Source organism: Aulonocara stuartgranti, assembly GCF_965226115.1.
Source record: "Aulonocara stuartgranti genome assembly, chromosome: 1".
Lineage (NCBI taxonomy): Eukaryota > Metazoa > Chordata > Actinopteri > Cichliformes > Cichlidae > Aulonocara > Aulonocara stuartgranti.
The window spans coordinates 28,106,955-28,134,831 of record NC_138939.1 but is presented as its reverse complement, the minus strand read 5'-3'; the positions used below and the strand labels follow the sequence as shown (position 1 = coordinate 28,134,831).

The 27,877-nt window shown below is 41.7% G+C and overlaps 2 protein-coding genes and 1 long non-coding RNA gene across 5 annotated transcripts; 1 reads left to right on the top strand and 2 right to left on the bottom strand.

The window, feature by feature from the left end:
* Positions 1–8,132, bottom strand: LOC309698255. The gene is made up of 5 exons (XR_014274038.1): positions 8,058–8,132; positions 3,400–3,481; positions 2,631–2,680; positions 1,728–1,976; positions 1–366 (listed from the first exon to the last, which is right to left on the bottom strand). It is a non-coding gene; the product is annotated as an uncharacterized lncRNA (long non-coding RNA).
* LOC309698109 (uncharacterized protein) lies at positions 7,540–15,337 on the top strand. 2 transcript variants are annotated; one of them, XM_082520409.1, is made up of 7 exons: positions 7,540–9,456; positions 9,887–9,988; positions 11,941–12,136; positions 12,249–12,464; positions 12,569–12,711; positions 13,576–13,711; positions 14,771–15,337. In XM_082520409.1, exons 1-7 carry the CDS (start codon positions 8,243–8,245, stop codon positions 14,957–14,959), a joined length of 2,196 nt encoding a protein of 731 aa, XP_082376535.1. In that variant the 5' UTR covers positions 7,540–8,242; the 3' UTR covers positions 14,960–15,337. The 2 variants fall into 2 exon arrangements, with proteins under 2 accessions (XP_082376535.1, XP_082376534.1); XM_082520408.1 differs by having other exon boundaries at positions 9,887–10,102.
* usp8 (ubiquitin specific peptidase 8) lies at positions 15,152–27,670 on the bottom strand. Of its 2 annotated transcripts, none has more exons than XM_082520237.1 (19): positions 27,491–27,670; positions 26,658–26,834; positions 26,359–26,503; positions 26,166–26,251; positions 25,910–26,051; positions 25,011–25,053; positions 24,749–24,920; positions 24,405–24,567; positions 24,161–24,302; positions 23,693–23,979; positions 23,125–23,598; positions 21,799–21,873; positions 21,361–21,659; positions 20,725–20,946; positions 20,426–20,636; positions 18,725–18,961; positions 18,376–18,518; positions 18,120–18,252; positions 15,152–16,799 (listed from the first exon to the last, which is right to left on the bottom strand). In XM_082520237.1, the coding sequence occupies exons 2-19, from the start codon at positions 26,759–26,761 to the stop codon at positions 16,641–16,643; spliced, it is 3,237 nt and encodes a 1,078-aa protein (XP_082376363.1). In that variant the 5' UTR covers positions 26,762–26,834; positions 27,491–27,670; the 3' UTR covers positions 15,152–16,640. The 2 variants fall into 2 exon arrangements, with proteins under 2 accessions (XP_082376363.1, XP_082376364.1); XM_082520238.1 differs by having other exon boundaries at positions 27,513–27,670.
* Between the last annotated feature and the right edge of the window lie 207 nt (positions 27,671–27,877).

Genomic DNA, 27,877 nt, shown 5'->3' with positions numbered 1-27,877 from the left:
TTAGATTGTAGTAATAAAGTGATTTATTAGGACCAAAGTGCTTCTTGAAACTAGTCTGCCACTACTGAAATGCTTCCCAACACTTACTTGGGCAATTATGCTGAAGCTTGATCTAAATGAACTTTAATTTCAAGCATGTATTCTGAGTAGAAACAGCTTAAACAGGTTTGCAGACTTTGGCCCACAAATAAGGTTTTAAATATATCCGTGTTCTTTTTGGAGACCATCTTTGCTGTTGCACAGTTCTCCCATAAATCCCAGTGTTGGATTCTTTAGGTGCCATCATGCTCTCTCCCTCCCTCTCTTTGTTATAATATCTCTGACATGCATTCTGGGGAGAGTTTCCTCACTTCCCTCTCAGCGTGTCTGCAAGGAAAACAAAAAGAGTCCCTGAGAAGGAATCACCTGCTGTGTGCAGGACTAAAGGTTCAGGTCTCAGAAAGTCTACAGATTCTCACTGTGTCGACTGTTCGTTCATAATCAATTATTACGGCGATGCTTTAGATGAGGTACGCTGAGTCATAGATGCAACGTTTGTGTTATATGCACACCCTCTTCTGGCTGGTGCTACTTTAAGGTACCTATGAAATTTAGACCACTGTTATGGAGCAGTGTTAGCACAGCGCTCTTGGTATGTTTTTTCTTTCTTAGAATTGTGTAAAGAATAAACAATTCTGATTAATTACACAATCACTAATTATAAACTGTTTATGATATTTAATGGAATATTGCACTCCTGTGTTTCAATGGCACATTGTGTTATGCAAGTACATAATGTTAGATGGCTAGTTGATCATTAAACCATTGGGCTGAATGGTTTATGATTACAGTCTCCGAATAGCCGCAAAACTACCTCCTCCTGTTCACACTGCAGGTCTTAATGCTCAATTCCGATTTTTTGATCAAATCCGATTTTTTTGTTTGCTTGTTCACACTACAAATAAAATGTGACAGCAAACGCGCTCTAGTGTGAACCCTCAAAGCGGCCTGCATGCGCAAAAGAAGACGTCACACACAACGCGCTCTGTTTAGACCCAGACCAAACACTATTGTTTGACTGATGGCCTTAATATGAAACACTTGTTTCAGACTTTACGTTTTCCAATTTTGCTTTAAGTTATAAAGTTATGTTGTTATTTACATTTGGCCTAATAATGATCCTTATTGCTGTTTTAGAGGAGCGGTGCTTCAAAGGATAGTTGCAGATTTCTGTCAGAATCTGCAGATTATACAGTACAAATAAAATGTTCACGTTTCCACAACGCTGTCTTTCCAACAGTTTCACTAACATCTAGACTGGATGGCCAGGAAGCGTTCACGATGTCTTCTCGGGCGCTGATAATTGGCGTCTGTCTTGTGTCAGTGACGTAAAAGACGGATTTAATGCGACATGACCATTCACACAGCAGTCGCTTTCTAAAACATCAGATATGTATCAGATTCAGTACCACATACGAAAGTGACCCAGGTCGGATTTGAAAATATTGGATTTTTTGCTGTTCACACTGTCATACCATGATCGGATATGAGTCGCATAGGGTCAAAAAAGTCAGATTTGATGCGCTTTCGCCTGCAGTGTGAACGTGGCCTTAGAGTGCTAAGAACTTTTCCTTTTATTTGTCAGCCTCAGACATGGCACTGGTTTTTGCAGCTCTGTCTCTGCTGACTCTCTGACTGCCGTTCTGTTGAAAACATAAATATTGTGCAGGCCTCCCTCGTGCTCTCACCCATGTACACATGACCCGTTGGGTTGTTCTGTGGTGTCCAGCTTTGGGGCGTTGTGGTCTGGGGACTCCATGGATTGGGTTTGTTCCAAAGCATCCCACTGATGCTTTGCATTGACATCTGAGATGTTTGGAAGCTGGGTCAACGCTGTCCAGCTGGGCAAGGCTGCTGCCATCAGGGAGCATGATTACCAAAACACTGCACACTCAGTCAAAGAGACAGGGCCCAAAGTTCCCCAGAAGAACATTGCACTGTAAGAGGATAATGACTGTTATTCAAGTCATCTGTCAATGGTTTTAATATTGTGACTCCATTAGGAATTCATTGTTATTTAAACAATTTCTAATCAATATATTGTTCCATTAGACAATAATAAATGTGCTTTTCTATCAAAAAAGGATCTTTTGAAGTGATCCCAAGCCTTTGACCAGTAATGGCAGATCTGTATTTATGTGGCTGAGCATGACTGAGAAAAAAAATGAAAGTGAAAGAGTGAGTCAGAGAAAGAGGGGGAGAGAGAGTCTTATCAGTCCTCATTTTCCACACAGTGGCCAGTTTTCCAAGCAGGGCTAAAGAAAAAAACCCCAAAAACCTGCACACATTCCTGCCATAATAATGAGTCCTTATTTTTTCCAAAACAATGTTGACCTTGTCCAGGAAGTGGACTTTTTTCCACTGCGGTGTCATTACAGACACACAGAGAGCTCAGTTTACAACAGAGGTACACAGCTGATGCGTATCTCGGCAGCAGACTGCCACGCACATTACACTGTATTATCTGACTGAAGCTCAGCATAATGCATTTTCCACCACAGAAGGCACAAAAGAGTACTACTTAAACATGCATACACGCTTACGCGTCCGTGTGTGTGTGTCTGTGTGTGTGTGCATGTTATAAAACCTACCAGGGTACACCTGCACTTTACAGAAAAACGTAGCGATGCAATGTTCTCTGCTGATTCATCCAGAAAAAAGAAAGACAGAAAAGAAAAAAATGAGGAAGCATCACAAATTATGTTTCACCTCCAGTGTTTACGTAATTTTGCTTCTGGTAAATATTTCCATCCGATCGTGACCTGAGTCGTTCTCACGCCAGTTTTCTTAAATTAGACCGAGGATCATCATCATCAGTTTTACTGCCTTCTTATTGACTGAGGCATAAACACATCTTCTTTCATAACAACGTCAAAGGACTGTGCCTAACTATTTCTGTAATTATTATTATAATTATTAATAAATCTTTAATTTAAACAGGTATTCTCAATGAAATCAAGATGTCTTTTTTTCCAAAGAGAGCTGTTTACAAAAAACTGAAAAAGTGAGACAAACACATGTTAAAATGACACAACAGCAATTAAGAAAAACACGGGCGAGAGTAGCCACAGATAAATACATGTAATCTTTTAGATTATCTTTAGACAGTTTGTTACCAACAGCTTGTTGCCAAAACCCCCTCAAAAAACAGATATTTTGCTCTCATTCTTCTATTTTAGTCCATGAGGAATGTCAAAGATAACACAGTCTGGCAGACATGAAATTTGCCGAAAACTTGGCAAGTGTTAGCATGGCATCCTAAAAAAATCTGAGGAAGTACTGAGAACTATCTGCAGCAGAAGAACTGAAAATCATGTCCTTATTAAATAGAGAAAATGTGGGAAACACCAGATATCTCACCAGGATGTGAGAGATGCATCTGGCTCTTCAGCTGATCCGTCTACTGTTCACTGAAGCCTCGCCAGAAATCATCATGTCATTCCTAAAGAAGGGAAACAGGAAGAAAAGTTGGAGTTATGGCAAATTACACATGAACTGACTGAAAATGTGGTGGCAACAGGTCTTATTGGGGGATGTCTGGAGGTCAGGAGAGAGGTATGACAGAAAACTGATGGAATTATGATCACAGAAAAGTGCTGTCAGATGATCCCAGATCCACCATGCAGTAGAAAAATCACACAGTAAACACTATCAGTTGTGGACTGGCCTCCCCAGAGCCTGGACCTCGACATTACTGAAGCAGTGTGTGATCGTGTTGAGAGAAAGTAGAACAAAAGGCAGTTAAAATCCAAAAAAGATGGAGCCCTACCAATTATTGACTTTCAAGATTGTACAAACTCAAACTCAAAAACAAAGAATACATTTTCTCTTTTTCTAGTCTAATCTAAAATGAGTCAGGTGCAAGCAGGGATTTGATTCCTACAAATATTTAACTCATGTAACTAGAAATTAAAAGATCTCAAAATGAATCTACAGTATAAGTGATGTTGGACATGGGCATGTGTGAAAGAGAACTAGCCTGTCATTTTCAAATGAAGAGACAACTCTGGATCATATTTACTTGGTTTAAAATCTGTGTTCATGTATTTTGCAGACAACAGAAGAGTTTCCAGAAACACGATGTGCAGGGTAGCTGATTTTCTGACCTGTCTTCAATCACAAACAGAACAAAGGAGAAGCAGAATGGGGGCAGGAATAATGTCTTCAGAAGATAATTTAAGGATTTGAGTGGTATTACGATGCAAACTATTGCCTATCTTCAAACTCCTACATGAAATAAAATCATCACCTTTTGGGGGAGTATTTTCTACTCGGTGTGTGGGAGACTTGAAGTGGACACTTCAGACTGAAACACATTTTGTAAACAGTGGTTATTTGATTATGTTTCTTTGGGTCTAAATGAATTAGAAATTAGACAAAGCTCAAAGAGTGTGCTGAAGGAGAGACGATGCCCTTTGATATTAATGGATTAACATATTTTAAGCGTAAAGTGGATGTGATTTATGCAAGAGAGCTTCCCGAGCCCTCGAGGTAATTGTGCGATTCTTCCACCCCCGGTGACAGAAGGCAGGGTATTATCACGACACTCGGCATATACTTTAGATCCGCTGTGGAAAAACACCTTTAAAATTCATCTCATGAGTTAGAATTATGCAGTTTTCCTACAAAAAAAAAAAGAAATGTGCCACTTTCTCAGAAAGAATGACGTCATTATAATTTTACAGAGGCTACAGGTAAAAAAATCAGGCGAGCTTTAATCAGAAAGCAGGATTGCCGTGAAATGAACGCGGGCATTCGTGAGGCTCGTGTTTGCAATTTAGATAGAGATGCGACACCCTCTTCGTTTTCGTCCTCTCTGCCAAATTTATCTGCATTTCACAGCCAGATCGCTTGTGATATTATCTGTGATTAGGGTTTCGAGCAGGTTATCTGTTCACATATGGCGAATGTTGGATCAGCTCTAACGAAGGCAAATACGTGTTTTGTCAAAACACAAAATGTTGGCTGAGTAATTTGGCTGGAAGTGAGCAGACTTAATTTCTTGAACTGATCTGGTGCTGTTGCGAGCAGCTCTGTGAAACAACAGCACCAGTGTCACTGAGGATGGTGAACTCAAATCCATGACACTGGAACTCACAGGTTCACACCGGTTCACGTCTGCACCTCTGGATCCAACCTCGCACCACCTACTGATAAGAAAAGCAGCAGTAGAGACAGTTTACACAAATGCACAGATGGGTGACAAATTAAAGGAAAAACCTGAACCATTAAATCACTATGGAAAAGGGATCTGGTGGCAAAAAAAAAAAGAGCAAATCATCTTCATCCTGTGATAAAACCCTTCTATCCTAATGGGAGCTGTTTCTTCTAGGATGGAAATGCCCCCATCTGTAGTGCAGAATCGTCAAAATAAATAATAAGGGAACATCATTTGTAAAAAGGTGTTCCATTCATCAAATACATTACTAGAAACTCAGTCACAGCATCGTGCCAAGGTGCAGTAAAGTTGTCCTAGTGGCACATTGGAGCACTTCCCAAGAAACTTCACATTGTTCTTTGTTTTGTTTTTCCTTTAATTCACCACTCATGTGGAACTTGTTATGTTTTAGATAATTCACCAGGGCAATCACTGCCACTTGTGATGCAGTTAATCTTTTTCTAGTTGCTCTTGAGGGACTTATATGTTAAATATTAAATCTTTGTTTGATCGGGGACATATTCAACAGAAATGCGCCTGCCTGCATGTCTGCCATCCTGGAGACAGATACACAAGGTCTCCCGCTTGATGGTTTGCTTTTTGGATAATATGAGCAGTCCATTTAATGTTTTACCAAAACTCAATCCTGAAAAACCTTTAAGCTTTTTCAATGACTTACCCAGAATTGGTAACTGTAGACTTTATGGCTGCTTACTATGTGGAGAACAAAAAACTATTTGGAGTAACATTTTTCTCTCCCACAAGGGAGGGAGTATACGATCAGTTGTGGTTTCTTTATCTGTTTGTTAGGAGTCTAGCAGCCACAGACTTCAAGATGTCATTTTAAAATTTTGTGGAATGGTAGACACCAGTAACACCTCAAGCTGACTTAATTTGGGTGAAAACTGGGTCAAGGTCACACCCTTTTGTGTGTGTGTGTGTGTGTGTGTGTGTGTGTGCTCCCTCAACAAATGTCACAGTTGAGGGAGCTATATTTGATTTCTTTGCCCGTAAGAAATGCCATCCATCTAATTTAGGGTCACAGAGCATGGAATCGATCCTGTCTGTCTTAGGACAAGAGGTGGATACGCACTGGACAGGTCACCGGTCTCTCACAGGGCTAACACAGAGAGATGACCATTCACACTCACGTTCACACCTATGGGCAATTTAGAATCACCAGTTAACCCACTAACTGCATGTCTTTGGACTGTGTGAGGAAACCGAAGCACCCGGAGAGAACCCAAACAGGCACAGGGAAAACATGAAAACTCCACACAGGAAGGCCCTAACTACATGGTGGATTTGAACCCAAGACCTTCTTGCTCTGAAGCAGCAGTGCTAACCCCCACACTTTTTCTCAATTCCTTCTAATCCAAAGTGGTGTCACCTTTACCCAACTTTCCCAATTCCTGCTGTTATTGATGCAAGTTGTGACCCTTGAGCAAGGCACATGAACTTGAGCTGTTCTGCTTGTTGGGAAACAGATCAAGCTATTTGCAGCTTTCAGGTCTGTTTCTCCAGGCTGCTGTGTGGATAAGAAAAAAACTGAAATCATACGACTAGCTTTCACAGCCATTCACTTTAAATATGTATTTTTTTCCTATTGCTTGGAGCCACAAAATAACTAATAAAAAAGGCAACCAAACAGAGCTCGGCTACCATTTGTTCTTTTAAGAGCCCAGTAATTGAGTTTTAATCACAGGTAAATTAACACATATTTACACTCATAGTTTGTCTCAGGTTTAAAAAAAAGCATTTTGGTTGAACACCCCACCCATATGATCCATCAAAACCACAAAGCTTTACCGGTATCTGCTTCCATCACTGGCCCTTTCACTGTTTTGCAACAGTAATCCAGACCTAAGATCATACCTTTGCAACTCCAACCGCAAAACAAAGCAACAATTACCAGCACACAAAATGAATGGGCCAACTCAATACTTAAAATGGATTCAACTGCACCTTTACTGCAGAGATCTGGGTACAATCCTGGATGCTGATCCCTTTGCCTTTGTGCATACAGGTTGACAGTCTTTACTTTTAATATGCTACATGGCTTTGTTCAAAACAGATCCTCAACATTTTTACCTGAAGGAGGGACTCCGGCTCTTTTCTTGCACCTTCTGGGGTCTCTTCCAGACCCCTGCCCCATTATAGACGTTTTACCGGCAGTATAGGGGTTGTTTCAGGAGGTTATGATATAGGGTGGAGTTAGGGACGTGTTGGATGCCATCACCAGTACGCAATACCAGTGAGGACACTTCAGCGGAAGAGAAACTGCCACACCTGGTCAGGTGTTTTAAAAAAATTAATTATTAAAAACAGATTAGAGCAGGGGTGTCAAACACAATACCCGTGGTCCAGAATCGGCCCATCAAAGACCCCAATCTGGCCCACAGGGCAGCTTTGGAAAATGTAACAGAGGGCATTGAATTTGGACTTTGAACTGTAGTTTCAAAGGTTTTACAACATTTCCTACTGATAAAGACCTCAATCACTGCCATTCAAACTACACCAAAGTAATTAAGTAATAGATAAACAATAACAATTACAGAAAAGTTCCTGTTTTGTTTTGAAAACACACAGTTTAACGTCCCTGGTAGGTTCCCATAAGCCGCACTGGTTCACCACAGAGCACCATCTAGTGGAGACTCTGAAGAACTGCATGTAGCTCAAACGATACCCGACAGATACACAGTAAACACATTCTCCGTGAGTTAGTTCTTCTTAGTGTTTTGCTAAATGACAAGTTAAATCCTGGAGTCACGCGCACCACAAGCCAGAAGCGCGTCACGAGCGCTGTGTTTACGTTGCCAGGACACAGTTGTCTGGCTACTGCGGATCCCAGGTGATTTACCTAAAAGCGGATTCTCCTGAGCGCTGGATTCACCTGAGGATCAGATGAACATGAACAGCACACACAGTTTTCCGGATAGCACACAGGATATTAAAAATACCGCCGTCTGAGGCTATCTCCTCCTTTTGCTCCCAAACAAATACATATTTTGAGATGGCTTTTTCTTAGCGCGCACAGGTTGAACGATGAAGGTCAAAGCTCTGTCAGTGAAGGAGTGCGCCTGGATGTCCGAGGACTGCCACCTGGTGGACATACCGCGTGAAGCTACCCAGAGGGACACCCTTTGCTTACCGAATATCTTCCAAAAGTCCAAAAAGGTGAAGCCTCTGACAAAGACTCGGCCCAGCCCCAATTGCCAGGTTTACTACACAGCCAGGGAGCTTCTGCTGGAGGTGCTGGACAGAGAAGCGATCCGGGAGCTGATCAGGAGAGCTGCCGGTGTGAAGGCAGGGCCAAATCGGCAGTCACACTGCCAGAGCAGGGAGCAGAGCACAGATGTGTCTGAGGAGGGGTATGCTGATGCAGTGACGTGGTTTTCTGTGGTCCTGCAGAGCGGCCTGTCTTTGGGGGGGAACTGCAACTTTGGGCATGATCTAAATGTGAAACTAGACGGATGGCAGGGCGTGCTAAAGAGAAACAGCATCCAGGCCGACCTGCTGTCTCTGACCAGACTGGAGGATGGAGAAAAGCTGGAAGTCCTCTCTGCTTTCTGTGGCCACATAACCCAGCGCTACCAGGCCCTCCATACGCCGGGGCCAAACCTGGCTGTAAAGAAATACAGACTGTCCTCTCAGCAGGAGCACTACTCTGTTTATCTCGCTCTCCTCTGTGACCCAAGCTCGGGGTTCATCTGTAACATGTATCTGTACTGTCCAGAGCAGCTCCAGAGGCAGAGTAAGAAATCTGTTGTCGAGCAGGTGGTCAGACACCTGCTGAGACCTTTCTGCAACCACAGGTGTGTGGTTCAGCTGGATAGCTCTGCCTGGATGGAGGAAAGGCTCACACACATCTTGTCTAGATTAGGGTTCACCATTCATTTTGTTCCCGCTGTTAAGAGGCCACCATCTTCACCACCTGAGGGCTCCATGATGTCTGAACTCATTGCCCACCTGCAGGGTTGGACAGGACCTGCCCTCGTTCCCCTGTCTGATCCAAAAGGAACAGGGGTGGATGTATTCCTCCCAGGCCTTTGGGTGACGCTGCATGTGATCTGCATCAACACATTTGTGCTCCACACTCTGCAGAGCCAGAGCTCAGGAAAGAAGGTCAACCTGACACAGTTCACCAGGACTCTGGCCTCTCAGCTGGCCATGAACAGCAGCACCGCCGTGCCCGTTCTGCCACGACTGAACAGCAGCTCATACCAAGAGAAAAATGTCTCAAATATTTGTAAGCAAAGGTTAGTCCCGCTTTTTGTCACAGATCTTCTGCAACGTCTTATGGCTGCTGCAATGTTTGATGAATGAAATAAGCCAAACAGAAAAAAACGAAATTCTGAAAACTTTATATTTAGCTTAGTATTTAATTTATAAGTGTGTGTTTTAGATCTTTGATCCCCACACTTATCACTGAGCCTTGAGCACCCATAACCCGATTCTGACTTTGTCTTCCTTCCTTGCTCATCACCCCACATAACCTGCCATAGAGCCTTATTGCTACTTGTAGCTGATTTTTAATTTCCTGTGTTATCTATCCCACCACTTGACACACCACATTCTAATGTGATAACCAGGGTTTTTAATATTGTGACCTTTTAATGTGAAGATTTGAACAAATAAATCCTGTCATTGATATATTTGATATTTTTGCTTGACTAAATTTTCCTGCAGGACAAACACCAACATCTGTGGTCAGGTGACGGTGAAAGGAAAACACAGGTGCAGCTCTGCAGTGAGGCTGCAGAACAACTGGAACAGACCAGGAGTGTGTGGGTTAGACAATTCTGGCAACTCTTGCTACTTAAATGCAGTGTTACAGTGCCTGTGCTCCACCGTGCCCCTCGTAGAGCACCTCCTGGATCAGGAAACACGCAGAGAACTGGAAAAGTAAGACTGAGCATGTCTAAGGATCTTGGAAAGAAAAGCGTCTGGACTTCTTTAAGTTGCTTGAAGACGTTTCACCTCTCATCCAAGAAGCTTCTTCAGTTCTAAGGTCAAATGGTGGAGAGTCTCAGATTTAAACCCAGTGGGAGTTTCCCCCGAAAGAGGGACAAAGGATCCCCTGATGATCCTCTACCTAATCACATGAGCCAAGGTGTGAAAACGGGTGTGGGTCACAATCAGCCAGGGTTTCGGGTGAGCTCATTGTGAAATCTGGCCCCACCCTATCATGCGATTTCCTGAGGTCAGATGGCCCAGGATGTGAGTGGGCGTTAAGGCATCTGGGAAGGGAACTCAAAACTGGATTATAGATGGCAGACGGTGTCGTAAACCACCGCCTCTGTTCAAAGATGGTCGCTCACAGTGGACATAAATGGCTTCTTTCACTCCTCTTTCAAACCATCTGTCCTCTCTGTCCAAAATGTGAACATTGGCATCCTCAAAAGAGTGACCTTTGTCCTTTAGATGCAGATGGACAGCTGAGTCTTGTCCTGTGGAGGTGGCTCTTCTGTGTTGTGCCATGCGCTTGTGAAGTGGCTGTTTGGTCTCTCCAATGTAGAGGTCTGGGCATTCCTCGCTACACTGTACAGCATACACCACATTGTTAAGTTTGTGTTTTGGCGTTTTGTCTTTCGGATGAACCAGTTTTTGTCTGAGTGTGTTGCTGGGTCTGAAGTACACTGGGATGTCGTGCTTGGAGAAAACTCCTGAGTTTTTCTGATACACCGGCTACATAAGGGACATACATGTAAAGGAAGCACTCAAAACATGTGGTTATCCTATTTGGGCGTTTATAAAGTCAGCAAAGAGACACAGAAAAGAAGATCAGACACCAGCGAGGGAGGATAAGAAAGACAGACGCAACAACATTGTCATCCCCTATGTAGCCGGTGTATCAGAAAAACTCAGGAGTTTTCTCCAAGCACGACATCCCAGTGTACTTCAGACCCAGCAACACACTCAGACAAAAACTGGTTCACCCGAAAGACAAAACTCCAAAACACAAACTTAACAATGTGGTGTATGCTGTACAGTGCAGCGAGGAATGCTCAGACCTCTACATTGGAGAGACCAAACAGCCACTTCACAAGCGCATGGCACAACACAGAAGAGCCACCTCCACAGGACAAGACTCAGCTGTCCATCTGCATCTAAAGGACAAAGGTCACTCTTTTGAGGATGCCAATGTTCACATTTTGGACAGAGAGGACAGATGGTTTGAAAGAGGAGTGAAAGAAGCCATTTATGTCCACTGTGAGCGACCGTCTTTGAACAGAGGCGGTGGTTTACGACACCAACTGTCTGCCATCTATAATCCAGTTTTGAGATCCCTTCCCAGACGCCTTAACGCCCACTCACATCCTGGGCCATCTGACCTCAGGAAATCGCATGATAGGGTGGGGCCAGATTTCACAATGAGCTCACCCGAAACCCTGGCTGATTGTGACCCACACCCGTTTTCACACCTTGGCTCATGTGATTAGGTAGAGGATCATCAGGGGGTCCTTTTGTCCCTCTTTGGGGGGAAACTCCCACTGGGTTTAAATCTGGGACTCTCCACCATTTGACCTTAGAACTGAAGAAGTTCTTGGATGAGAGGTGAAACGTCTTCAAGCAACTTAAAGAAGTCCAGACGCTTTTCTTTGCAAGCTCCTTTGACTACCATGACCTGGATGACTGAGAACCTTCACAGACTAAGACTGAGCATCTTCGTTTTATTCTCGGACTCACCTGAGGGTTGGCAGTCATGTTTTTTTCCAGTAGTTTAACCTCTTTTCATGCAGGTCCAAGTGCCTTGTCGCTGAGGTGTTTGTCCGCCTGCTAGAGGAGATGTGGCTGGGGACGAACTCCAGCTGTGCCCCCGTAGAGGCCAGGTCGGTGCTGTGCTCCATCTTTCCCCAGTTCAACAACTACTCCCAGCAGGACGCCCAGGAACTGCTCCTCTTTCTCCTTAACACGCTACACGACGACCTGAAAAAGGTGCAGAGACACCTGCGCATCTGCACCATCACATAGCCTGTTCCTCTCTGTAATATAAACCTACGGAAACCATAACTGAGTGTGTTTTTGTGCATATGTGATTGTTTACAAGGTTGCAAAGGACCAGATGCACTGTTCAATACGACAGCAAAGGCAAGAACACAATAGGTACTGCACCACTGAAAGCACCATTGTGTCACAGCTGTTTGAGGGCCAGCTGAGCTACATAACCCTCTGCATGCACTGCGATGAGCAGGCGTACAGCACACAAACGTTTACTGTGCTGTCACTTCCGATTCCTGCCGGCATCCTTAAGTGCTCCATTCAGGCAGGTTTTTTTAAACACCATTCAGACTGTTTGCATTTGATATACTGACGGTCTCATCCCTGCAGTTCTGTGCTTGTCTTTTATTCTCGTTTCATGTTGTGCAGGACTGTCTGTCGCTGTTCTTCGAGCAGACTGTCCTAACTGGGGGAGAGCAGCTGCTGTGTTCAGTGTGCAGGATGAGGAGAGAAACGGCGGTCATCACTAGTTTGGAAAAACCTCCAGAGATCCTCATGTTACACCTAAAACGGTGAGAAGGAATGGATCGTCATCTCTTAAGATACTTTATTTACAGAGTATATGTTCAGTCGATAAAATCTTTAAATTTTATGAATGGATGTGTAACATTTAGCAGAGCATAATCTCACTTTAAGGTCCACTCAGGAGTGTAGCTGCTCTGAGATCTTTGATCTTTAGAAGGAGATGAACTTCAGCAGGGTGCTGTTTGAAAGCAATTAAAGGACTTAGTCGATGTTGCCTAGATTCAGTGTTGATCGTGAAAACGGCAGTGCACAAAACTTTCACATTCACGTCACATGATACAATTAATATCATCATGACCAAAATTGAGCAAAACCAAGAAGGCTTTATAGGCTTGAGGGGGAAAAAAACAGATGCTTAAATAAATCGGTTCTTCCCCATGTACAATTTTCTAGATCCGCCACTGCTCTGGAGACATTCATTTTTTTAGTGACCAATTTCAGTCTGTTTTTGGTCTATTTGAATTACAGCAACAAAGGTCATGACAGTAACAGAGAAGCAACAATATGCATTTGAATAATTCAAGGACTGAGTTTGTTAAATTATTAGACAATAAAGACTCAAAAAATTAATTAACTGATTTCCAATAATGGTCTTTTTGCTTGTAAGTACAAAAACACGAATAGCGCCATTTATCAGTATTGAGTAACCGACCTTTGCTACAAATAACATGTATTCATGCATGCATTAATTCAGCAGGCATCATGAATACTTAATACTCGTTATGCATTCTATTATGAAGTGTTTCTGCTTCCAAATACCCCGGAGATACAGGAAGGCTAAGATAAATCAATAACCCCCACTGTTTTTTAAGAGTCAGTGTTTCAAACTAAACTTATTTCCTCCGCCGCAGGTTTGGCTGTAAGGGGAAGAAGCAGGTGAAACTGAGGACTAATGTCGCGTTCCCCATGAAGCTCGACTTGACCCCATTTCTGTCGAGCTCAGTGCATAATGTCTCAGATTCTTCATACCATCTTTATGCTGTTGTGGTGAGTGAACATGAAGAAGATCGTAATATGAATTTGTGAGGTCATGTTTGTGTTTTGCCGAAAGATATTTGAGCGCACTGCAAACATCCACACTCGTAGATTCAAAGACTTGGGGATGCATGACTGCCGAGACCGCGAAGGCTCAGGGCTGTAAATGAAATGCATGACGCCACTTTGGCAGTCAGGGGTATGTCCAGAAGGGGGGCATGGGGTGGCAACAGCCCCTTCTGAAAGATGACTGCCCTCGGCCCTTGAGGACAGTCATCTTTGGCAGGTTGGACTAGAGTACTGTTAATCTTACAGTCCCCAACACTGTTATATAAGAGCATGAATACTACCAGTAGGAATGTAACGGAGTACATTTACTCCAGTGATTTACTGAGACTTATTTGGACGTGTTGTTGCTTTCTTCTGTTACTCCACTATATTTTGGATGCAATTACTGTATTTATACTATTTATTTTGCAGCTTTTTAAATCTTTGGTTATTAATTTCCTGATAAATTACATTATTATATAATTAAAATAATCAACAGCTGCAATATTAAAGAGACCATTTTAAAATTCCTAGGAACACCCCTGGTGCCAGACTTTTTCTTAGGCAGGGGCGCAAAACTCATTTTTCATCCTGGGCCAATTTGATCTTATGTGGGCTGGAGCAGTGAACCAATCCCCCTTCTAACAGTGTAAAGTAGTTTAATAATTTAATGTGAGATAACTCAGTATGAGGAAAATGAAGTGCAGCTTCAATAAACTGTCCCAGTTTTAATACGTGATAAAGAAATGCTGCTGCAGTTAATGAAACAAACCCAACTTTTTTGGGCTTAAATAATAAAACACAAATCTGTAACATTACAGAAAAACTTTTGGCATTGCCACAATGTGCTTTGCATCATTTTAAGATCACCCAGGCAACACAAAGGGTTTAATGTTTAGGACTTGGCACCTGTTATGTAATTAAAACTGTAATATTTACATGAAATGACAAACTGTGTGGAAAACCATGGAGTTTTCACCACATCTGTTTTTTTTAATGTATTCATTTCATATTTTTTAACAGAACCACACAGGTCATCTGAACATGGGTCACTATACGGCTCTGTGCCACAACGCCTCAGCCCAGACCTGGCACTTGTTTGACGACTCGCTTGTCAGAGAGGTACAGGACACCCTGGTGCAATCTCCCAACGCCTACATGCTGCTCTACAGCCGCAAGCCTTTCCAGAAGCCAAAGATCCAAGGACTGTGAGCTTTGCAAATAGAAGACCAAAATCAGTTTCCCTCTTGAAAATGTTTCTTATCATCTGCATTTGGTTCAACATCTCTGCTGCTCTTTGTACTGTTAGCATCTCCATAACAATTAGAAATAAATTGTGAGTTCAGTGTTAATGTATAATGTTTAACTATCACACTATCTCCAAACCACAGGAAGACAGGGACATCAGGTTGATAAGGGCTTTATGACAGTACTTAATACATGCTGAAGATATCTTGGAACATTTGTTCACAAACACACACAGAAACTAATTTGAAGCAGTTTTAATAAATAGACATATGAGTTGTTTGAGATTAATATAATCGTTATATCTGAAACACTTTCAGAACATTGAGGGGGGGGGGGGGGGGGGGGGAGTACAAGTGAAAAGAAAATAGCACATGATCTCATGCGAGGCAATAAAAACAGTCAGGAAGTTCAGAGTCTAATCCTACCCCTTAAGAGCTCTGGTCCATTCTAAAAAAAATAATCAGCTTACTTTGTGCTTGCCCTTGTCAGTCGGCTGGTCAGTCAGGCAGAGTGCGTTGACCCTATCACACTCGTGTAAGTGGCTAAGGTCAATTTCTCACGTCTTCACATTCTCCAGCTCAATACTAAACATTAAAGTAATTCCTGAAAAAAAAAAAAAAGAAATCTAACCAAGCCTCAAACAAATAAAGACCAAAAATCACTAGTATGAACCAAACAGGATGTCAATCTATCCTGATACATTTGCCTCTAAATAGTGTTTGAGTATAATCATGTAAAGAGTAAGTATGTTTAACTGACAATAACCTTTACAGAAGACTGTAGGGTTTCCTTTCATTAGCTGAACCGAGCAAGACAGAGAAGATATCAGCATCAGTTTAAAGCATTCTGAGTAGAGCGCTGAAATCGGCTGTTAAACAAATATGTTCTACATAAACAACTTAATGTGATTGCATAAGTGGATAAGTGCAAGAATGTGGCTAATATGAACAAGCAAAACTCCGTCCTTTACCTCAGGAAGAATGCTAAAAATCAGTCACAGTCTCTTCAACACCCCTCGTTAATAAACAAGAGAAGGCTCTACAGGTAAACCCCTAAAACATATGGTTTGCCTTTATGAATATGGAGATAATATAATGGCTGCTACTTTCACGAAAAAAATAATAATAATTTGGTCACTTAACAGATAAATATTTTGCCCTAAAGTATTTACATTTGTAATGTGCAACATCAGCGTAGGTAGGTATGTACATGCCACCTAACTGTTAATCCTGTGTATGCACAGTACAAGAAAGCTGAAAATCAGTTCTGCGATAGCGCTGTCCACACCGAGTGTGAAAGAAATGCGAGTGAAGAGCGTCTGGACCAGCGGTCAGCCCTACAGCACAACTATGGTAGAGAAGTCAGATTTAAAGGAGGATCCATTTAGTCTCTAGATGATCAGTAACGTGAACAGATGGCATATTTTAAACAGCTATGGCTCCTCTAGTAGCTGAAGCGTTGCACAGTGTGCCTGCACCGTTCTCCTTTCTGGGACAGACGAGATCTCATGGCCACTCGCTCGAGTAACTCCCCGACAAGTTAACTGCAGCTTTGTGCACCAGGTCCTCAGAGCTGTGATTCTAAAAAGAAAAAAGCATTGCTGCTCTGGTGTATTAGTGTGCCTCCTTTATGTCCCACAGCACCATCACAGGGTGGAGTAAAACAGGATATAGGCTGCAGAGGACTTGACGGAGGAGGTGGAAATGTCAGACACCTCATGGTCGTCGAACTTGTACCAGCGCTGTTTGGCGGCATTCTTACAGTAGGCTGTGTAATGGCCACCATCTAAACCCCCATAGTGGTTCTGGTAGTGGAAAAGCAGACGACAATCAACTGTTACTTAAGCATTACAGGCTGCTGTTTTCAATGTTTTAAACCAGGTTTTTTCTTTCCAATCTTGCCTGTATAAATATTTTACTATCCTGTCTTGCTGTTTAGGGACCAAACACATTTATGTACCAAAGCTACTGAGCCAGTACAGCTCTTGTGTTGCCTATTTGCCAAAAGACTGGCTGTAGTCCCCAAGCAGATCCAACTCATTGTTTTATCATTTAGACAATTGTTGATGTTACTTTGATAAACTGTACATCCACCTTGCTCCCTACATTTGTTATATTTGGGAAACCAAACAACTCATTTAAAAAAAAAAAAAAAAAAAAAGTGTTCTTAGAAAGCCCAGGTTTTCACAGATTGATCATACAAAACTAAATGGCCCATGCTAGATCTATCGATTTAACGTTTACTGAAGCCTGAGTGGGACCAAAAATATTGCACCATGTCAAAATAATTGTAAAAATTCACCAGTTTTGTTCAGTAAGCAGACCTTAAACTTTGCATGTAGCAGTTTGTAATCATTGCTCATCTGCTGATCTTACCACAGATGATACCATATACAACTTGAGATTTTGACTATGAAGATATCAGAATTGGTATATATAAATAATTTGGTCATTCAGCCAGACCTTTAACGAATCCTGTGTCTGTCAGTAGAAGCAGCTATACCGAGACCAAACTACATACAAACACTTCTTTCTCACCAAAATAGAGAAATGGTATCATGGTGGTACCTGCTGAATTTACTGCCCAGGTCACAGGACCCGTTGGCATTATGCCTCAACTTAATACAGTTCAGGAAATCATATTTATATAGATCGGCTCAGAGGGTTCCTGAGCAGACTGTTATTTCAGAATAAAATGTTTATGTTAAAATTTTGTTTAGTGCATAAATTTAAAAATATTGGCAAAGGCCAGTGATTTGACCTTGAGGTCAAGGTTACTGAGATTGAAAGTGATCAAAGATTTTTAGTAGACACCACAATGGTATCAGTTTGAAAACCCTAGGTGACTTACTTCTCAAGTTATTGCAGGTGCAAAGATGTTCAGAATATGTGACCTCTGACATTTAGTTTGAGGTCACTGAGATTAGAAGAGATTTTTTTGTACATGTTCCCATGTTATCAATTTGAAGCTACTGCTCACTACTCACAGCTACATTCTCGAGTTATTGCATTCACAAATTTAGGTGTCCATGAAGCCCGCCTGCCTGGCGGGGTGACAACAATACTTCATCAATCTTTTACACCAGAGCAGTAAAAACAGCAGCAGTCATTTCAGTTTCACTTACAGACACTCCGTAAAGGTTGTATCTCTTCAGGCTCTGTTTGGGTCCAATGACGTACTGGGCCAGGTCCAGACTATCTAAAGGGAAGTCTACAGATGTCTGCAGTTTCTGCTTCCATCTACCCTCATAGGAGAACCTGCAGGAAGAACCCCCACAACAGGAAATAATGTTAATGTCAAAAATAGCACTCCTGTAAAGCTTATAAAGTGAGGAGTGAAAATAGACAGATAAAAACTGTTTTACTGCTTTGATTACAGACCGTTTCAAGTGCACCAGGAGGATGGGTGGGACCTTCCAGATCTCCAGTTTCTTGGTGGAGTCTCTGTGGGCTTTGCAGTGTCTGCAGAACACCTTGTTGTTGTCAGTCAGCTTCTCTTCCTTGGAGAATAGCCTCAGACAGTCCTACCCGGAAGTAGAAAAATCACTAATTATTAACCATAGTTATGCATTTAATCAAGAGTAATATGATCTACACAACCACAATACATTTAATTGGCTAGTTTGTCCGAATGAATTCAGAGAAACAAATGCTGTCACGATGTGAATATGTTAGATAACAATATGTGTGCTTGACACGAGAGCAAAAACATGCTTTGATATGCCCTGACCTGTAGGGAGCACTTGCTGGTGGAGGCCAGAGGCAGCGACAGGTACATGAAGGTCTCAAATGTCCGTGACTTGCGATGGCAAGTCAGACATTGCACAGTGGACTTGAACTGCCCCTGGAACAGTGCTACGATGATGGACTCGTTCAGAAGCTTGTGTTTGCTCCAGGCCAGGTCAGCACCCGTTTGATCATCCAGATGGTCATTTTCTTCTTCCTTGTACCGCTTCCTGTTGTCCGCCTGACCAGAAGTGAAAGAAAATAATTTAAAATGACACAAGCCTAAATTAACGGCTAGAGACACCTGCCTTTGTGATTCAATTAAAAATCAATGAATAATGGCAGATGTTCACTATACCACCTATCGATATCACGTTGCAGGGAGAAGTGAAAACTCACTAAAAACTACATGAAGAATTTTCAAGCCATAATCTCTGTATTCATCTCTCGAGTATTGTTCAGCTTATTAGCATGCAGTTCAGCCAGTTCACTCTCAGTATGACAGGCAGGAAGATATGGCAGGTTAACACTTGCTAATTAATACCTTATTAATTAGTATGATTTACAAAAAAAAAAAAAAAAAAATCAATTATCCCAGAGAGACAGAGTGGACTGGGACTGGGCCAGCATGATGGCACACAGGTCAGAAGATCACACAAAAGGGACATGATGAGATGGCGTGCGTGATGACAAATGCACATCACCAGCTGCTACAATCGAATCGGCATCCTATGCTCAAAAAGAAAATGGGTTGATGTACTTCTGCAACTTAACCCCAGGTGGAGACAATTGTCACTGTATCACTCAGCTGATACTCTAACAGTATAAATAAAAGACCTTCAATAGGAAAAATAACTCAGAAAAAAAAACCCTACTACCTTTGTGGTTATAGTAAGTTTAAAAATATAAAATACTGGTGACTCCTCAGCCTCCTAGTAGACACACCTAGGGTATCAATTTCAAAAAGTCATTGCAGTCACAAGATTTTCAGAAATACAGTTATCAGAAGTACTCTAACCTTGAGGTCAAGGTCATTGAGATTCAAATGTATCCAAGATTATTAGTACATACACATACAGCATCATTTTTAAGGTCTTACATCACCTCGTTCTCGATCTATTGCTTCACAAATGTAGGTGACCACAATATCAGCCTCTTACAGCTGAGTTGTAAAAAAAACATACAATCACACAATTGCTTTGTCGTCATCCCCCCCCTGATCTAAATGCACATGAAGCCAGTAAAAACAAAATAAACGAAAGGAAAGACATCTGTTGATACAGGCAATGAGCATGTCTTGGGTCAACATGCACAGAGGTTCTGACAGAGCATCAGACCAGACAGATGCAGACACGTCACACGCACACTGCTGCAGGAGGACCAAAGACACACAGCTATTTACTTACTCTCTAATTTGCCATCAAAATGAAACCCAGTGAAAAAAACAGAAAGAAGGAAAATGATAAAAAAGACTAGGACTTCATTGTTAACAGGCAAGTGTGCAACAACATACAGGGATACTAAAAGGAAACCTGAGAAAGCTGTGGTTCAACAGAATAAAGGATGCACTGTTAATTTAGTCAATATTTAAATAAGAGTGAGAATATTTAGATGTTAATGGTTGTCTTTTCATGTAACCATTGTAAGACTTTGTTTATGCCTCACTGGTGGCTGTGGAATACCCCTTATTAAGTTTTCACACTACCTTGTTGAGGTCCTCATGAAGCCCATCCATGAGGAACAGCAGCAGCTCCTGGGAGTCTTGCTGGTCATAACCAGCAAACTGCTCATTGATCTTGCCTATGGTGATCTTGAAGTCACGTGGACTGATGCACTTGTACAGACCAGCCCACAAGGCCTTCATGATTACACCAAACTCCTCGGCCACCTCCCCTTTGTGGCCAAGAATATTGTGCCTGAAAGAGAACAGAGGCTCCGGTGTTATACATTCCCCCGCATACAGACCTCATTATGACCAGCAATTCCACTTATCTCGGATCTAACCTGTTTATATCCTCTAGGTAGCAATTGTTGTTGAAGTATTCAGCCAAGGCAGGAGTGTTGCAAAGAGACTGTAAGATTGAGTTCATATAACATGTGTTGCCCATGTTACGAAGGCCAGTCAGTGATGCGCCCAAACCCCCAAATGTGGGATTGAGGTTGCGAATTTTGGCTGCTGAAGGACGCGCAATCTCCACTTTAGAATAGACTTTGGCAGGTGCAGGTCTGAAAGAGAAAAGAGTAAAATAAGAGAGCCAGACTAGTTACTACAGATGAATCATCAAAGGAAGTACCACAGTGTAATATATACAAAGAATACAGGTCATACATACCATTGTTGCTTTAACAGCACAAAAAGCACAATATTTAATTGTAAAACAGGTTCAAACTAAACATGAACAGTCACTGAAATTACTACCTTATCACACATTTTCTGCTCATTTAACTAAACAGCCTGAGGAAATACTATCAAAAGCTACTCTTCTATCCACACAAACACAATCTGAATCACCTTTATGACACTCCAACACATCATCTTCATACCAGAAGAAGTATTTTGCAGGCTTCTATTGTCCTTTATAATATGCAGCTATTATCTGTTCACTTAAAACATATTTATAGGTGCACAGCGTGTCTTACTTGGTTTCTCTGTTGATTGTGGGTATGACAGCAGTAGCGGTCGGGGCAGTGGCCTTTTTCTGTGCCTCCTCTCTCAGGTCCTGACTGATGTCAGGGGAAGAGTAGGAGCGTTTCAGTTTAGACTGCTCCTGCTCTTGTTCACGGTTTGTGTCTGGCTCAGCTGGTCGTGGTGTTTTCTGTTTGACTGTTGGTGGTGTCGATGGTGGGGTCTGGGGAACAGTGACTTCAGGAGGGTACAGGTGGACACGATTGGTTGGCGAATGGTAGTATCGGTAGGTCCCCGTCACTGTGTCAAGGAACTAGCCAAGAAAATTAAGCGGAAGAAAAGAAAAGCATTTGGTAAAATTTAACCATAAACCTTTAAACTTTTTTTCCTTTGAACTTTCACCCTCAGTTATTTCAAATGAATCACTTATTTCAGGTTTGGTTATCTGGTACCTTCATCCAACCATCAGGAAGACCCGGTACACTCCTACCCATCTCTTCACTCCTTGCTCGGGTCAGAGGCTCCCTCTGTGAAGACACACACACAAACACACTTTATTTAATAAGATCATACAAAAAATTATTGTAAAGGCTTTCACAGTCACAGCAGGGCTGTGAGAGTCACAGTCTCTCACAGCCCTGCGGAAATCTAACAAACACATTAAGTTTGACAGACAACACTAACCCCAAGTGTCCAGGACTTCAAATTTAATAAAGGACAAACTACAATTGTTTAGCAGTGGCTTCACTTCTCTATCAAACTGTTCCTCCATTTTGACAGTGACAGGTTAAACTGAAGGAAGCGATCAGCCTAAACAGGACTAGTTAGTAAAAATGGGGGGGTTAGAATCTAAAGTTTCAACCTACACATGCCACCTTTATATGAGGAGCATTACACTATTTGAAGTTTTATCTTTACAATCCATCGCCTTCAGATGGTTCAAAATGCTGCTGCTCGCCTGCTAACCGGTACCAAACGGAGAGAGCATATAACCCCAATTTTAGCCTCTTTACACTGGCTCCCTGTCCCCTACAGGATCCAATTTAAACTCTTACTTTTTGTTTTTAAGTCACTCAACGCCCGAGCCCCCCCCTACTTGTCAGAGCTCCTCTCTGCCTATGCTCCAGGAAAACCCACGAGATCTAGTTCAAAACTATTGTTGTCCATTCCACGGACTAACCTCAAATCTCGTGGTGATAGATCCTTTTCTGTGGCAGGTCCCAGACTTTGGAATAGTCTCCCCTTTAATATTAGATCTGCTCAAACTCTTGAGCAATTTAAATCTTTACTAAAGACACACTTTTACGCTCTGGCTTTTAACACATTATGACCCAAGCATTTTGGATTTATCTGAATTAGTTAGTATTGTTTCAATTCTTCTATTTTATTGTTTCTATTGTTATTATTGTATTACACTGTAGTTTTTAATTTTATTGTTATTGTTAAGCACTTTGTGCAGCATCGGCTGTTGGAAATGTGCTATATAAATAAATCTGACCTTGACCTTGACCTTGACAAATAATTGTTATTTGGGCTCTAATTGTTATACTTTAGCTCTAGGAGCCAAACTAGGTTCTAATCCTTTAACTCATTAAAACAGTTTAGTGGATTGTGTGTTTAAAAAAAAAAAAGTACATTGTTTAGGATGTGCAATTATGACGAAGAATTTTTAACATCTTCTTTTAACCAATGATTTAAGACACTAGGACCTTGTGGGATGACCTTAAACTTTCATTTGTTTGTGACAGTAATTATCTCTGACAGAGAAGAGGACTCACCTTAATCTCACTAACAATATGGTTGGGAGCCGGGGAATCCAGAGACATACTCTTAGAGGGTGTGTCAGAGTTCTGCTCTTTTCCTCTCCTGTCTTTTTCATCCCATGCTTTGTTTATTTTATTTTCCTCATCTTCTGCTTTTTGCCTTTCCAGTTTCTTCTTCTCCTGATGTCTTCTCTCCTCCTCTTCCTTCTTTCTCTTCTCACTTTCTTCCTTTTCTAGCCTTTCTTTCGACTCCTGTTTCTCCTCCTCTAAACGACGCTGCTGCATGCGTTTCTCCTGCTCCTGCTTTGCTTTCTCCATCAATGCCACTGCTTCGGAGTGTATCTGACTTTGTTCTTCTTTAGAAAGAGAAGCATTAGGAGCAAAGGGTGGTTTAACTGAACGGTCTGGGACAACTGGGCCATTCTGGGTAGAATCCTTTGCTGACCCGTTTTGGCTGGGCTTAGGTTCAGGTTTCTTGGTACGGTCAAACTGGGACAGGAGAAGAGTCATGTTTAGACACATTTGGAGTCCTTTAATGCTTTGCATTCTCTAAAGGTTTAACAGTTATCAGGGCAAACAATACCTGAGGGAATGCTTTGGGTGTTGCAGGTGACTGGCTGGATGTGCTTGCAGCAGGGGCCTTCTTACCCAAGTCCTGACCTGAATTTGTGGAGCCGGTGACAGAGAAATCAACACTGTCGGGCAACCTATCAGCGACTATGGAAGTTTTAGATGTTGGAGGTTCTGCTGGTGTGATCCCATTCACCAGCACAGGAGCTGATGGTTCCTGAGGCTCAAGTGAAACTTCAGGCTCGGGTGGAGGTGGGGTTGGAGGTTTTGGTTCCTCAAGGGATGGGTAGCTAAAGTTCACTGTTGAAAACATCAAAGAAAATGTCTACATGTAAGACAAGAGTCCAGTCACAATTAGGAAGTAAGTGAGTAATACAAAATTATATAAAGTATATTGTGGTTTTTATTTTCTATCTCATAAAATGAGAAAACATAGCATTAAAGGGCCATTTTTTAAATAAACTGTACTACTCATACTCACACTGAGGAAGGGTGTTGGTAATGGTCTGTCGAGGTGGTCTAATTTTAGCATTGGTCGTATACATGGGGTAAAACAACAGCCAGTTCTCATAGCCACCCTCCAGCACCAGCGGCTCACTACGCAGGATGGTGATGCTGTCCCACTGTGCAGTTATCAAACACAACATTGTAATTTTACATGAAAACACAGGTATTGATATTTACAAGCTACTGCATAAAGTCAACCACCCGCCAGACACAGTTACCTTAAAAAGAGCATCTTTGAGGCTCTGCAAGGTGGTCCCCAGTTTAAGGTCAGTGACAGAACTGAACCAATCCAAGAGGATGACATAATCTACAAATCCCCGCCGTTTCCAGTGCTCTTTGGACTCTTCTGGCAGCTTTGCCTCAATCTGATTCACAGTGATTCTGAAAAGTCAAAACATTTCATTATCCACAGGTTGACCAAACCCCCCCCCCCAAAAAAAAACACAGACACAAAAACAAACTGAAGGTAGAAAGATCAGTCCATTCATATTATTATTTGATAATGAATCACACATGGTGTGTTAGAACAAACTTCAATCAAGTTTGAAGCTTCGCTTCTCACCCTGGGCTAATGGCCTCCTCAGGCACGCTGATGCAGGTTTGAGCCGGGACCTGAATGTGAGACTCCTCAAAATCTCGATGGCTGCGTGCATCCATAACAATTATTGCGATAGTCTGGTCCTTCATCATGTTGAAAAGTTTCTCAGCCGTGATCCCACCAGCAGGCAGCGCAGCTGTCAGACAAAATTCATAACTCAGCACTAATAAATCAACTAAATTCAAAGATAAAAACAAAGTGACTGCTTTGAGGTTTTCCACTTTACCTTTTGAGGTTGCATTCTTCAGTTCATTCTGTTCAGCTTTCACCTGCGACACACATCCACAAAGACTCATCTCATTAGCATGTTGACATAAACTGGATTTTTCCCCTTATACTAAAGGTACAAAAAAGAATCATTACGATTTCAATACAGGCATTCAAATATTAATTAAGCTACGGGTGTTTGCATTATTATTATTATTAAAATCCACTGTAATGCCCAGTAGGGCAAAGAAAACATTCGAAGTCTTTATATCTCACTTTATTTTTCAAAGGCACAGAAATGCTGTGTGCAGTAAATATCTCAATACCTGTAACCACCTGCAAAATTCAACTCTTATACTGTGCTTTAGTTTAGATCCTTTTGGGAGGGTTATTGATCGATGCAGTTTTTATGTAAGCGTAAATTTGGTAAACTATCGGAAAGTTACATATAAGACAGTAAAATACTCTTTTTGATTTGCAACATATTTCTAAAAAAAGTTGGGATAGTGGCAGATTCACCACTTTCTTGCATCACATTTCATGTTTAAAAAACTAATAAGAACTGAGGAGATCAGCTACTGTGGGAAAGTGCTTTCCAGTCACTATCTGAGTTCAGCTTCATACAGTTCAGAGTCTTCTTTGGCCTGTTTTGTTGTCCAAGTGTTTTCAATGGGGGACAGGTCTTGAATGCAGGCAGACCAGTTTGACAAACTCTATTATCTGAGTATTCCTTTTGTGATGTGTGCAGAATGTCCAGAAGGTGACACATCTATGTCATCTGGATGGAAGAATAATCCATTGCAAAGCCTATATATCTTACGTAAATGGGGCCCTCAAAAATAATTCCAAAACCAGCAATATACTTTGCAAAGAGTATACACACTGGCAGCAGTGTGTATACTCATTTCAAACCTTCACCTTTTTGCTGTCCTTCCTGTTTGTGAATGACGTTTTTGGAGAGCCCCGATCGCCATCTTTTTCTGTCATTTCCTCCCTCCTCTTCTTCTCCTCTTGTCTCTCCTTTTCCTCTAGTTTTTTTCTCACCTCTACCTCTTCGTACCTGTTCAAAATAGGTAGGAAATAAAGATCAGTTAAGTGAAACAGAATCAATATCCTATTTTACAGTGTCTGAATTAAGAAAGTGAGCATAATCATGACAGCTGAAACCTCTAACCTGAGTTTAAGACTTTCAGACAGCTTTTCAGCTTCTTCAATGGCTTTCTTAAAGCTGTTTGTCCCAAGCATAGTCACGTAATACTCCTGTGCACATCAGAGAACACTTCAAGTAAATAATCTGCCTTCATGTGAAAAAAACATTAGGTTAGCAATACAAAAAGAATGAACAAACTTATAAATATTAGGTATACCGGTTGCTGCTTGAACTCTGGTCTCTTCTTGATGATGTCATATACTGTCAAATACTTCATGTACAGTACATAAGCTTTCTCCTCATCTCTGTCCAGACGGCACTCCTCTGCCGCCTTGAATATTTTGCAGGCACTCTGGACATAACTACAAACACGAAAAAAGTATATGTAAGTTAAAGATTTTCATCTCCACATGACTGCAATGTGCTTCAGTCACAGAAGCCAGAAAATTGAGATCAGTGACAAATGTCTTTTTATTAGGTAATAATTTCTGCCCAAAAAAAATATAGTAACATTACTTTCTAGTGCTTGTCTTGTCTGGCTTAATTTCAGCTTTTTTATTGAGGTCCCCCAGAGAGGTGGACAAATACAGCTCTTTGACCCCGGTGGAAACTGCAGGCATCTTGGCGAATGTGTTGAGTCAGAGGTCACTGGCAGGCAAAAGGGTCAGTGGTGTAGACAAGCTCCGAACATCTCTAGATAAATGTTTGTGAAAGAGAAAAACACAAACACACGCCGTTTATACTAGAACTGCTGTTCTAGTTTCATAGAACAGTTCAATCTGCAAAAGAACATTTAAGCCACGGTTAGCAAAAACGTCTCAAAAAGTTTTCCCGTGCCGTCGGCGGTTGTGTAGTATTTAGAAATGTCTAGAATTAGGACAGGCTAAGCCGAAACGATGACACTTCGCAGATAAATCACTTATTGGCTATGACACGGCGCTTGGCTGTAGTCAACAGACCCAGGGCATGTCAACACTGACGACAACAACATAGTTTTCTCGCTAATGTTAGCCGCTAACCACTACTCGGCTGGATGCTTTTACGAAGCAGCTAAAGGTCAACTAAACTGACAGCATTCGGTTTAAACCTTAAACCTACTACTTGGCTGATAAAAAAAAACCTATTTAGCCCCTTAAATGTGCACCTGGCGTTGTTACCTTCCTCGTTAGCCTGCTAGCTACGTCAGTTAGCAAGCTGCGCTTGGAGCGCACGTAGTTAAGCGTTAAGGTTAGCTTATGAGAACTATTTCCCTACAACAGAGACAGTCGAGTACATAACACCCCCCATATCACTGAGGTCTATATTACTGTCTGACAGTTTGACAATATACATTTAGTTTTAAAAAATACCTCTTTATGATCCGTTGCTTACATTTTAGCCACTTTTTGACAGCTGATTCTGATTTCTTGTTCCGCTTCCTCCTTTTTTCCCCAACCCGTTCTCTTCTTCTTCTTCTTCAGCTAATTCTTAGACGTTGGCATCCTTACTATCACACTACCGCCACCTTCTGGAGTCATTTTTTTCTTTCCTGATACCCGTTTCCCACATCTTTGCTGCCAAACCACATATTTTGTGATGACTCCTGTATTTTATCTGTATTGCTCTGTGACTTTTAAGTGCACGTACTTACATTGTTCACTACTATAGTTTATAGCGCTACTCTTCAACTGCTGTAGATATATTCATAGCACTCTGTAGATCTGTTTACCACAAATTGGTACATATGTAGCATATCT